At 38.0% G+C, this 13,201-nt stretch overlaps 1 protein-coding gene across 1 annotated transcript; it reads left to right on the top strand.

The window, feature by feature from the left end:
* The first annotated feature begins 1,754 nt into the window (after nucleotides 1-1,754).
* On the top strand, nucleotides 1,755-11,801 carry LOC109198759 (putative C-type lectin domain family 20 member A). Its single transcript, XM_019354108.2, has 5 exons — nucleotides 1,755-1,783; nucleotides 8,793-8,833; nucleotides 9,212-9,583; nucleotides 9,731-10,081; nucleotides 11,293-11,801. Exons 2-5 carry the CDS (start codon nucleotides 8,800-8,802, stop codon nucleotides 11,637-11,639), a joined length of 1,104 nt encoding a protein of 367 aa, XP_019209653.1. The 5' UTR covers nucleotides 1,755-1,783; nucleotides 8,793-8,799; the 3' UTR covers nucleotides 11,640-11,801.
* Nucleotides 11,802-13,201: the final 1,400 nt, after the last annotated feature.

Genomic DNA, 13,201 nt, shown 5'->3' on the forward strand with positions numbered 1-13,201 from the left:
CAGGAGAAATATGCTCTCTCTTTCTAGTCCCTGTCAGTACTCTTGCTGCAGCATTTTGGATTAACTGAAGGCTTTTCAGCGATTTTTTAGGACATCCTGATAATAATGAATTACAGTAGTCCTAGAAGTAATAAATGCATGAACTAGTTTTTCAGCGTCACTCTGAGACAGGATATTTCTAATTTTAGAGATGTTGTGCAAATGGAAGAAAGCAGTCTTACATATTTGTTTAATATGTGCATTGAAGGACATGTCCTGGTCAAAAATGACTCCAAGGTTCCTCACAGTGTTACTGGAGACCAAGGTAATGCCATCCAGAGTAAGAATCTGGTTAGATACCATATTTCTAAGATTTTCAGGGCCGAGTACAATAACCTCAGTTTTATCTGAATTAAGAAGCAGAAAGTTAGCGGCCATCCAGCTCTTTATGTCTTTAAGACATTCCTGCCGTTTAACTAATTGATGTGTGTTATCTGGCTTCATGGACAGATAGAGTTGGGTGTCATCTGCATAGCAGTGTAAATGTATACTATGACTTCTAATGATACTGCCTAAGGGAAGCATGTATAATGTAAGCAGAATTGGTCCTAGCACTGAACCCTGTGGAACACCATAAAGTAAAGAACTTTCTAAACCTGATAACTTGATGAAATTGGAGAATTTATGTGAAGATCCAAAACAATAGAAACAATACTGTTAACAAAAACATTAAACAGCTGAGCAATAATATACCAAAGCTGCAACATGATGTATATTCTGAACTTTCTACACGTTTCTATAACAGACGTTTTCCCAAAGCGAGAGACTGAGCAACTGCCTCAGCTATCACCTGTGCAGCTACCTCATGGAGTCGCTGAGCGCCAAACTGAGCCTCCTTCTCCATCTCAACCACTCCATGCACAGCCTCGGCCTCATGTTGTACAAACTGCTCTGGTACAGAGAGCAGAAATGGTCTAGGTAGGTGAACCAAGAATACCTGACTTCAAAGAAGGTGAGGATCTTAAAAGTTTCTTTGTACGATTAGACGGCAAAGCTAAAACCCACCATAGGTGAGATTGAGAAGAACTTAGTGCTGAAGCTGCAGCGGATCCCACATGATGTGGGGTGAGAGGCAGAGTGCAGCATATCTGAATGCTGATGCTGGCAAGCTGCATCCTGTTGTCTCCATAATTTTGATTACTTATTAAAAATGTATTTTCATGGACATTTTCATGGGTTTGGTCTTCTTTTTATGTTTATTGATTTATTTTAGAGTTTTTATCTGTCCTCGATGTCTCTGCATTTCATTGTGAACCAGTCCTATATTTCATTTTTGAATCTATGATTTCTGTGCTCTAAGAGTTAGTTTTATGTGTTTGGTTTTCAGTTTTTAGGTCAGTCATGTTTAATATTTACTCTTCTTACCTTCATTGTGTCCTCGTGTCTCAGCAATTAACAGAAAACTCTAACAGTAACTGAACATTGTATGATGAAGTTAACCTGGAACACTTTGTAGCAACTATAGATGGAAAAAGATTTATTTATAGTTTTACATTTTTTCCTCTTCCTTTTGCTCATTCGATGTTCAACAGTGCAGCGGTTTATTTCTGTTTCCACAGCATTACATAAAATCCCTGTTTCATCCCTGAAATATACACTGGATCATTCTGGTGGAATATTTTAATATTCACATGTTGACCTTTGGCAAACAAGATCTCTGTGTTAGTGTAGCATACAACCTTCTTTTGACAGCAGTCTTTATGAACACACTGAGGAGAGACATCAAGGAGAGAACCAACCAGATGTAAGTTTAAAGTTTTTTAAGACATTTAATCTTTGTGCATATGCACAGGTCGAGTGTAGATGATGTAATTACTCAGTATTTCTAACAGTGTTTCTATTTTTCTGGTTTTTAAATTTTGCGACCAAATATAAAAAATAAAATATTTTACATGAGTATTCTTTTAAAGCAGCAGAGCACTTAAATTTTTCCACGACACTCATCTAGTATGGAAGCTGTCCAGAGGACAAGAGCTAAAATTTGGGAATGATTGTGGATAAAGTTTCAATCATGATTAGCACAAAAACACAAGATCAGACAAAATCACAAAATAAGTCTGCACTTCTTTAACCAAACAAAATTTTTCTTGAAAAACTTAAAAGTCACTGAAATATATCACACAATATAAGACGCATACAAGTTTATTAAGTGGAGATGAACTTGTGTTTTTGAATGACCTGGCATTTAGCATTAATTTACAATCATTTAGCTGCAAATCTTTATTCTTTTCCTCTGTCCTCCTACTGCCTTTATTCCTCTACATTACGCTGGGTGACTTGTGTACTGTAATGTGTGGAGACAGTTTAAAGTATTTCACTTATTTTTATATTACGTCTTTAATAAATGCCTGATCAAATAAAAGAGGGCTAGATTTGGAAAAATAGATTAAATAAATATGTTTCTGTTTGACTGTGGTTTACATATTTCAGCCTGACATATGCTTTTCATGCAGCACGTAAGAGTTATTGCTGTCTCTATGTCAGCTCCAGTAGCGGTTTTAGATACGGGCGACACGGGCGGTTGCCCGGGGTGGCATCGTGATGGGGGGCGGCATCACGGGCATCGGCAAAAAAAACAAAAGAAAAAAAAATGCTCGTACTCATGCTGCCCCGACGGCAGCCAGCGCATATTGGGAATGTCATAGGCACCGATCGGTTTTCTATCGCCCATTTGCTGGGAGTAAGGGCGCCCTCCGTTTGCGAGGTGCGCCTGCTGCTTGCGGCACAGGGAGGAGAGGGCGGGGCGGCGGGGGATTCTCTGGCTGGCTGGAGCAGCATCTAATAACCAACTCGCAAAATAAAACAAAATAAAAACAAAACAACAAACACGAAAACACCGGACATTATGATACAGACTTATAATTTGCACCGATGTTTTTTCGAAATTCTATACACGAAAACTGAGCACGAGAGCCCTCGGTGCGCCTGCGCGCTGCTGAAGACAAAGTAAACTTTATTGTCATCTCCGCTACATACAGTCCAGTATATTAGTGATGGTAAATTTGATTCTTTTTACTGAATCAAGTTTTAATGAGTCACTCACCAAAGTGAATCGGGTTTTTTGAGTAATTTGAGTCACTGAGTCAGTTGACCAGAGAGTGCAAAAAATTTACATTTTCACTCAAACTTAATTTGTTTCTCTTTTAATGTAAATCCTACTGCTAAGATGAGTGATTCTTAAAGAAAACAACTATTTTATAGAGCAAAAAAGACCAAAAGAATTTCTAAAGGGAACATTTCTTTTGTTTATTTTTATTTTATTAGTATTTTCCTTACATGTGTCAAATATATATTTTCTCATCTAAATGTCCACTGGCGCTGTGAGCCAGGGGGCGGTAGTGCGCCTTAACATTGGTTGCCAACCAAGAAGAAGAAGTAGCTGCGAGCCAGGAGGGAGGGGGTGAGTGAGTGAGTGAGTGATTCGTTCGCTCTATGATTCAGCACAGGAGGGAGGGGGTGAGCGAGTCATGAGTGATTCGCTCGCTCTATGATTCAGCACAGGAGGGAGGGGGTTAGTGAGTCCTGAGTGATTTGCTTACGCTACGATTCAGCACAGGAGGGAGGGGGTTAGTGAGTCATGAGTGATTTGCTTCCCCTACGATTCAGCGCAGGAAGGGAGGGGGTGAGTAGCTCAGATGTGCTGTTAGCATGTTAGCAGAGCGATGCTACTGTGAACCGAGGAGCTATTGTCTTGATGTGAGCTTCTACTCAGGGTTTTTTCTTCCAGTTCAGAGCAGAAATGTTTTTGTTAAGATACTGGATGTTGTGTTTTTCTTCACAATTTGAATTATAAGCTAGATATATTTCTACTAATGAAATTAGTTTGCTAACAGCAACAGGGATGAGTCAGTGAGTCAGTTGCGCTTGTGAATCATGATTCACGAGTCAGTAAAGTGATTCTCGAGTATTGAACGATTCGTTCATGATTCGCGCATCACTACAGTATATAGAGAGACGAGACGACGAGGCTCCAGTTACAGCAGTGCAAATAAACGAACAATAAATATAGTAGAGTAAGAAAATAAATATACACTTTAGGACTCGGGGTAAAGGGACCAATAACAATCTAAAATTTATAATTTACAGTTTGATGATTTAAAGTCTCACACAACCCGTCGAAAGGGGAGGGAGACCTGCTGCTTCCAAATAGAGCACATTTCATTCATAATGTAGTAAATCCAAGTCCATTATGTATTCATGATTTGAATCCTGGGTTGTGTGAAATCCCAGAAATACACCCTAGACAAAGTTAATCTGTGAACTAAGGTGTAGGTCTATTAGGTTATGTTGTGGTGATCCTCTGGTTGAGGGATGGGTGTTCATACTGGAGTGCAAAATTGTGCAAAAGTGCAAAAGTGCAAGAAAAGTTCAAAGCCATCAGGTGCTCAGTTTAGAAAAAAGAGAAAAGAAGAGGAGAAGAAACGAACAAATGATACAGGTAAACAGATGTGTCATTGGATAATGGCAGGTCATCCTGAAACAGTCAGAATCAGAATACTTTATTAATCCCTAAGGAAATAATGTGGGTTACAGTTGCCCCAAGAAGAAATGGTAAAAAATAGTAACAGTAACAGACTAAACTCCAAACAATACATTATGTTACAGATTTTAATATTAATTAGTCATTGTCAATTGTTGATTTGTCCTGTTCTCATTGTATGACGAATTATGATGGCTGTTTGGTAGCCGTTTGCATACTATGCATACTCTCTCTCTCTTCATATGTGTGTGTGGACAACAGTTTTATGTTAATGTACAATCCTTAACATGTTTTGTGTGTGTGTGTGGGGGGGGGGGGGGCAGAGGGAGTGTTCGCCCAGGGCGCCAAACAGGCTAGGACCGCCACTGGTCAGCTCAAATGTATCTGACATAAAAGATGCTGTGTGTTACTTTCTATTTATTCTGACTGGCAAATGGATCATGTTAGTGCTACTGGAATTTATTTATTTTTTTCTATTCATCAGCTCTATTTCTGCTGGTTTCATGAAACCATCTAGATTACTGACACTATAAACCCTGGTACTCAAGCTGCTCAGTTCTGATCAGTTTGATTCTATGATTTATCAGATTCTTTCTCCTATCAGCAACATTAGGTCAGGGTTTCTTCTTCATGTCTCACCTGTACCACTTTATTAAAGACAAGAAGTCAATTCAATACAAATCTTTTTTTATATATATATATCACAACAACATTTTCCTCACAGCACTTTATATTGTAAGGTTAAGACTAGAGATGGACCGATCCGATATTACGTATCGGTATCGGTCCGATACTGACCTAAATTACTGGATCGGATATCGGTGAGAAATAAAAAATGTAATCCGATCCATTAAATTTCAAAAAAGCACCTCACAAAACTTGTGACACGGCGTAACTCTGCTCATAACCGTAGCACGTCGGAGCAGTGTGCTCATGTGATAAAGCAGCTGTGTATTTGTAGCCTCGCTACCAAACCAGCATTTCATCTCCGAGGAAGTTATCCCAGAAGTTATCCCAGAGAGAAGTAAAGCAAGTGTGTAAGTTCATCTCTGAATGTTTGTAAAGCATTCCCATGTTATGCTTAACAACCGATATATGGAGCGACTGCCTCTCTCTCTCCCTCACCTTCCTGCTGCTACTTCAATTGTGACACTGCTTATCAGCTGATCGGCTTTTCTGTCTCGAGTCCGTCTCTCTTCTTTGTTTTTGGCCCACTTTGCACCAGAAAGAGGAAACCAGCGGCTGAACAACAGCAGCACGTTTAAGCTTGATAAGCTGCTGTTAGAATTTTTATTTAATATTACTTTCTAGACCAGGATCTTTTTCTACGTAGCTGACGGCTGGTAACTGTGCAGGGGCGGATCTAGCAAAGTTTAGCCAGGGGGGCCGATAGGGCATGAACAGGGAAAAGGGGGCACAAAGACATACTTTACTTTCTTATTCTCATTTAAAATGTCTAGCTTTTAATAAATAATTATGTGAATCTTACACCCAAAGTTTTAATCTGATGTAAAATGTATAGAAGTCCATTACTGTATATAGTAACTGTTAAGTCTAATATACTCTAGTAAGCTATAGTACTTTTTCCTTTGGGAAGGTACCATCTGTGAATTCTGCAATTCTGTTGAAGAAAGATGTTGCATCTATTTAATTATTCTTGAAAAATAATTTATTTCTGTGCTTTTTTTTCACCCTGCATTAAATTGAAGTTGATTACATCGATTAAGCATCATGAGGTGGAGGGTGGGGGGTGGTTCCCTATTTTCTTTTGCTGGGGAGTTTGCAACCCTATTAGTTAGGTTGCTTAATATTTCTGCTAAGTACTCTTTAAAATACCAGAATAGGAAGGATGGAGTAGGTTTAAGTTTATTAGATTGATCAGTGTTGCTGAACTATGAAATATTTTGGGTGCAGTGTATTTTTTACATACAGGTATAACAGAATAGCTTTAGTGTTGTTGTTTAGTTAAACTTGAGTATGAACTTATACAAAATGCAGCAAGATATTAAAAAAACAGTTCTATTGATTAAAAAACACACTATATCGGATTCATATCGGTATCGGCAGATATCCAAATTTATGATATCGGTATCGGTATCGGACATAAAAAAGTGGTATCGTGCCATCTCTAGTTAAGACCGTACAATAATTAAAAAAAAGAAATGAAAACACAGAAAACGTCCTGAAAAGACGCACAGAAATACTGCAGAGAGACATTTGCAGACCTTACCAAAACGTTTGACATGGAAGACATTACACTCCACGCAGCATAAAGTTGAAGCCTGGACTGCACAACAAACAGATAGAAACATGACATGGCATTGGTCTCTGCCAGGTGTGAAATGCATATTTTAAAAAGCAGGTGGGAAAGTTTGGAGTCATAATCTTCTGCTTATCTGGGGCCAGCAGCCTAAGCAGAGAAGACCAGACTTGCCTCTCCCCAGCCACCTAATCCAGCTCTCTTTTCACCTCAATGTTTTAGCACAGTGTCCACATCACTGCAGCCACAGCACCAATCCGTTCATAGATCACCCTCTCCCCTCACTCATCAACAAGACCCCAAAATACTTAAACTCCTCCACTTGGGCCAGTAAGTCACCCCACTCTGGGAATGCTGGTGAAGCTCTGTCGGAGTTGTGAGCTGAAGATCTTGAGAGTTGAGAGCATGTCAGGCACCTGTGTTTGTCCCTGACATGCGCGCCATGTGATGTTTGTCATCACATCTGTGTTATACCTGTGTCGCTGGTGTATTTTTCTCGGCTGTGTGGACCAGTTCAGCTCAGTTTTCTCTGTTTTTTCTTGTCTGCTCTTTGCAGAACTTGAAAGACTTTTTTATATGACATGTTCAGATTTGATAAGACTTTACACATTTTATATCTTAGAACGTAGCAACCCGCCCTTCCAACTGCTACAATGTGGAAAGAAAATACCTAATACTTAAAGTGCAGTTCAATGTATAAAAACAAACAAACAAACCAAAAAACCAAAAGAAAAAGAAAAAAAACATAACAAAACATTTCAAACATTTAACTGTAATGTTACATCACCTCACCGCTCTTAGTGTATGCTTATGTAAAACAGTTCAACAGAAGCAGATTATACCTGGTGTTTGTTTAAGGAAAACAGAAGTAGAGCTAATATTCATGAAGTCATTTAGAGTAATCTGGTAAAATAGTCAAGTTTGAAGTGAGAGTGCTGGAAGTAGAGACCTGACAGTCACACATTAAAGTCTTGCACATGCAAAGCATTATCTTCATCTCCAATTTCCAGCACAGAATTTATTACAACTAAAAGCAAATTAGAGATAGAAACTCAGTCTAATTTGCATCAATTTAAAAATTACTCAAGTTTTTATGTATTTTTATGTATATAAAAGTGCAGTGTAACCAGAAATACTTTTAATTTTTATTTTCTCCAATATCCCACCTTAACATTACATGTTTTGTTAAACAATATAATAATAATAATAATAAAATAAATGTAAGCAGCCTCTCACACACAGTCAGCTGGAATATCCTCCAGGCTGGCCTGCAAGTCTGAGTTGGATAAGTGTTTAAGAGGATGGACGTTAACATTATATAAAATGAGTAGATCATGCTCTCCCTGTGCCTCACTCCCAGATTAAGATAATGGATGAAGTTATTAAGCAACATAAATAAGGAAGACATGTTTATATGTTTTTGCTTCTTGGACTGTTAGCAGTGCAGTGTTTTCTGCACCTTTTTTCCTGTTTCCTCATCATGTAAATGACACTTTTTATAACTCTCATATAAAAATCCCCCCATCTGTCAGTCAGTCTGTCAGAGGAAATAGATACACTCTTTAAAAATTTAATAGTCAAATCCTGACCAGCACAAAGAGAGCTCTCTTTTAGTGTATTTTAATACTTACTTGAGAGCTGTCTTCATGAACACACTGAATAGAGAAGAAATGATCACATGTAAGTTTAAAACCTTTAACATTATTTCTTATTTGTGGTACAGAGGTGACGTGTAATGTACATTTGTGTATTCAACAAAGAAAAAAAAACATATGTTATACACAATTATTACTAATAACAGTTAAAATACCAAGAGATGAGTAACATTAATGGTTTAATCAGCTTGTTCATGAGCTGCTGTCTATTCTGGTTCATAATGGTTCACATGTATTTCATATTTCCTACCGTCTTGTATTGATCCATCTTTTCTTTCCTGACATAAAGTTTGCATCAAAGAAGTTTTGTTCAAATCTTTGTTTCCTTGAGCAATAAAACATCACTTTCATCTGTCAGATCAAAGATGCAGTGGAGTCTGTATCTGCTTATTCTGATGGGTAAGTGGATTGTTTTACAAATACACTTTATTTTTTTAATTTGAAATGAATGTTTATTAATGCTGATTAATTAAACATTTGCAATAATTCTACCAATACATTCACTGAATATAGATCCATATTTATCAAGTAAAGCTTTTATCCATAATCTCAACTTGATATGATTAGTTTCTTGTATCAGCAGTTTTTTTTCTTTTGTTTGTTTGTTTTTTGGTCAGTCTCTCTTGACATGTCAGCTATGTAATTATCATTTTACTGAAGAAGCTCCTAGACAGGAAGTCAAAGATATATCAAATTACTCTTTGACCAAGTTCTTTGAATTCAGAGTCACATATTAACCTTTAATATTTCTATATATGTAATATTTCTGTATTTCAGGTCAGTGTTGCTTCTTTACATGCCGCCTGTATGAGTACCACTTTACTGCAGAAAACAAGAGCTGGTATGAAGCACAGAGATACTGCAGAGAGAAATATACAGACCTGGCCAAAGTGTTTGACATGACAGACATGAGCAGACTCCGTAACTCCACACAGAATCAAGGAGAAGCCTGGATTGGACTGAACAACAACACAGATGGAAACAGGACGTGGCATTGGTCTCTGCCAGGAGTGGAATACATTCAAAATGACAGCAGCTGGAATCAGAGTGGAAGAACTGATAAAGAAAAGCCTGGGAACTGTGTGAGGAAAAGAGACAAGCTGGCAGATGTTTCATGTAATCATACTCTGTGGTTCATTTGCTATGACGGTGAGGCAATGTGAATAATGTTAAATATTATTATAATATCGTAAAATACAAATGTAATCATATAATTTTGATTTTAGAAAAAATTCAGAATTTCGAGAGACAAATTATTGAGGGATGTCTTTGTGTGTTTCTGTGTTGGTTTCACAGAAATGAAGAAAGACAATAAAACATTGCATTTGATTGAAACATTTATGAAGTGGACACAGGCTCAGAACTACTGCAGATATAATTACACTGACTTGGCCAGTGGACTCAATCAGGTAGATGGAGAAGAAATGAAGGCTCTGTTCGCTGGCCGTGTCATGAGTGTGTGGGTCGGTCTGTTCAGAGACAGCTGGAGGTGGTCAGATGGGAGTGATTTCTCTTTCAGATACTGGGATATGCAGTTATTCAATGATAAACAAAGCAACAAGACATGTGCTATGACTCTGTTAAACAGATCAGGAAATTGGAGCTCTGATGAATGTGACAAAGAAAAACCCTTCTTCTGTTATGATGGTGAGTTTGTACAAAAGTTTTTCTCAGTTTTCTCAAAATGAAATACCACTGTCATTACTCAGAAGATTCATTATGATGTGTTTGTGTAGTCATTATTGTATCGTTATTTCTGCATTCATGCTGAATTTATTTGAAAAAGACCGATTTAATATCTGGTAGAAAATTCTCAGGAAGATGTGGATAAGTGTAAACATGGTCGTCTACGATTTTCTTCTGTAGTTAACATTTCAGTTCAATTCAATTTTATTTATATAGCGCCAAATCACAACAGCAGTCGCCTCAAGGCGCTTTATATTGTAAGATAGACCCTACAATAATACATACAGAGAAAACCCAACAATCATATGACCCCCTATGAGCAAGCACTTTGGCGACAATGGGAAGGAAAAACCAGGCTCAGGGAGGGGCGGCCATCTGCTGCGACCGGTTGGGGTGAGAGAAGGCAAACAGGATAAAGACATGCTGTGGAAGAGAGACAGAGATTAATAACAGATATTATTCGATGCAGAGAGGTCTATTAACACATAGTGAGTGAGAAAGGTGACTGGAAAGGAAAAACTCAATGCATCATGGGAATCCCCGGCAGCCTACGTCTATTGCAGCATAACTAAGGGAGGATTCAGGGTCACCTGGTCCAGCCCTAACTATATGCTTTGGCAAAAAGGAAGGTTTGAAGCCTAATCTAGAGATAGTGTCTGTCTCCAAACTGGAAGCTGGTTCCGCAGAAGAGGGGCCTGAAAACTGAAGGCTCTGCCTCCCATTCTACTTTTAAATACTCTAGGAACAACAAGTAAGCCTGCAGTGCGAGAGCGAAGTGCTCTAATAGGGTGATATGGTACTACAAGGTCATTAAGATAAGATGGGGCCTGATTATTTAAGACCTTGTGTGTGAGGAGCAGGATTTTGAATTCAATTCTGGATTTAACAGGAAGCCAATGAAGGGAAGCCAAAACAGGAGAAATCTGCTCTCTCTTTCTAGTCCTTAACAGGAAGCCAGCTCTTTATGTCTTTAAGACATTCCTGCAGTTTAACTAATTGGTGTGTGTTATCTGGCTTCATGGACAGATAGAGTTGGGTGTCATCTGCATAGCAGTGAAAATGTATACTATGTCTTCTAATGATACTGCCTAAGTGCAGCATGTATAATGTAAACAAATTGAAAAGGAAAAGAACTGAAAGTAAACTTAAATTTCTCTTTTTACCTGTTACAGATAAAATGATCCTGATCAAAGAAAACAAGACCTGGGAAGAAGCCTTGAATTACTGTGAAAACAACTACAAGAGGCTGGTTTCTATCACCAACCCTGAGGTGCAGGGATGGGTCCAGGAAACAGCCAAGAATGCTGACAGTCCCTATGTTTGGATCGGACTGAGCTACAAATGCACTCTGGGATTATGGTTATGGGTCAGTGACTACGTAGTCTGCTATGAGAAGTGGGCCACAGAGGGGAAGACTGAAGGGTGTGACATGTCTGTAGGTGTGGACAGAGGAGGACAGCATGAGTGGTTCAGTCGCAGGAATAATGAGACGTATAATTTTATTTGTTCTAAACAGTAAGTTTAAAACTTACTTACTGCTGGGCTAACCGGAATCTTACTACTACTGGGTTGCCGCAGCAATCCCTAAATTTAATCATGAGAAATTATCTCATGTTATTATGTCGAGTTAAAATCAAGAATGTACTCTGCTTTATAACCTGGTAAAAGAAATATATTGTATATATACATATACAGTGCTTTTTTTTTAAATGTTGTAACTACAACAATACTGACAGTTTTTTTTATGTGCAAAAACATTTACTCATTTTATGAACAGAATGTCTCCACATTGTTTAATTTTTGTTTTTGTAAATTAAAATTTTCCCTGTGGTTCAATGAAACCTAGCAGACATTTAAAGACACAGAATAGTTTGTTACAGATGAATGAAATGTAGATAAATATACTACAGCCATAAAAATAATGTAAAAGCAGAGTAATTATTGAAATACTCAGAAATGTAAATACTGCTAAATTAAAAGGAAAATATAAATTAACAAAAGAGGAAGTGATGTGGACGTGAAGACAGACATCATTAGGTGGAAAGGTCTGTCATGGTCCCCGAGTCTTCGACTCTTTTTAGATTTTCTCTACGTTTGTATTTTTCTTGAACTTTGGATTATGGTTGTGTATTCTGGGTTGTTGGTATTTAGCTACCTGTTATTTTCTTTTTAATGTCTTTATAAATTATACAAATGTAATTGAGATTATTTCATGTCTTTAATTCTGAGCTTCTGTTCAAAGATCTTTAGATTCATTCTGTGCTTTGTGGGTTTATGACGTCCTCGTGGTTTTAGGTTTGTTGATCTCCTTTTGTGCTCCATTCTGTTCCTTCAGTCTCATGTTTGTCTTCTGTCTCTGTCAACTTCAAATTTTTGAGTCTTGGTCTCAGTGTTAGTGATTTCCTGTTTTATCTTGATGTTCTGTTGTCACTCGTGTTTTGTGTTTAGTTCTACTTCCCCTGTCTCATCCTCTGTGATTAGTTTCAGCTGTCCTGACCTGTTTCCTCTCCCCTCATTATCTGCTGTGTATTATTGTCTCAGTCTCTCCTTGTCCTTTGTTGCGTGCTCTCTCATAAATGTGTTTCTCTTCCTTCTGTGGATTTTCTGGAAGAGTTATTGTTTTAGATTCTTTGTGCCTGATCTGTGGTGGTCTTGTATCTTGTGAAAGTTCATCATTAAAGATGCTTATGTTTATATCAGTCTCCCGAGTCCTGCATTTGAGTCCACATCCTGTCTGCCACACACGGTTTTTGATAAAGTCACAGAATCCAGTTTACTGCTGATTGATGTAAAGTACATATGTTTTAATTACTTGCCTGTAGGTGCCAAGTAGGAGTGACTTTGATGACTGCTAAGGTCTTACAGCATGAAATAGTGCATTTATAATGTGTTTTCGGTAATTTGTTGAATTATTGTATGAGTCAGTGTATAAAATAAGTAAAATGTTAAATAAACTGAGAAAGACCTGGTTTCTAGTTTTGAACACCACCGTGATGGCAGCGCTGTGAGCTCACGAGGGAACCTACGACTTTGAAGAGCTAACCCACAGAAATGACCACATCTCAAGACCAAGACCACGCA

This window comes from Oreochromis niloticus, linkage group LG3 (assembly GCF_001858045.2).
Source record: "Oreochromis niloticus isolate F11D_XX linkage group LG3, O_niloticus_UMD_NMBU, whole genome shotgun sequence".
Lineage (NCBI taxonomy): Eukaryota > Metazoa > Chordata > Actinopteri > Cichliformes > Cichlidae > Oreochromis > Oreochromis niloticus.

What these genes read in the sequence shown, in the direction of transcription:
- LOC109198759 (XM_019354108.2), top strand. Translation starts at nt 8,800, where the DNA reads ATGCAGTGGAGTCTGTATCTGCTTATTCTGATGG. An exon ending in GTATCTGCTTATTCTGATGG is followed by an intron (nt 8,834 to 9,211) that starts GTAAGTGGATTG and finishes TCTGTATTTCAG; the next exon opens with GTCAGTGTTGCTTCTTTACA. An exon ending in GTGGTTCATTTGCTATGACG is followed by an intron (nt 9,584 to 9,730) that starts GTGAGGCAATGT and finishes TTGGTTTCACAG; the next exon opens with AAATGAAGAAAGACAATAAA.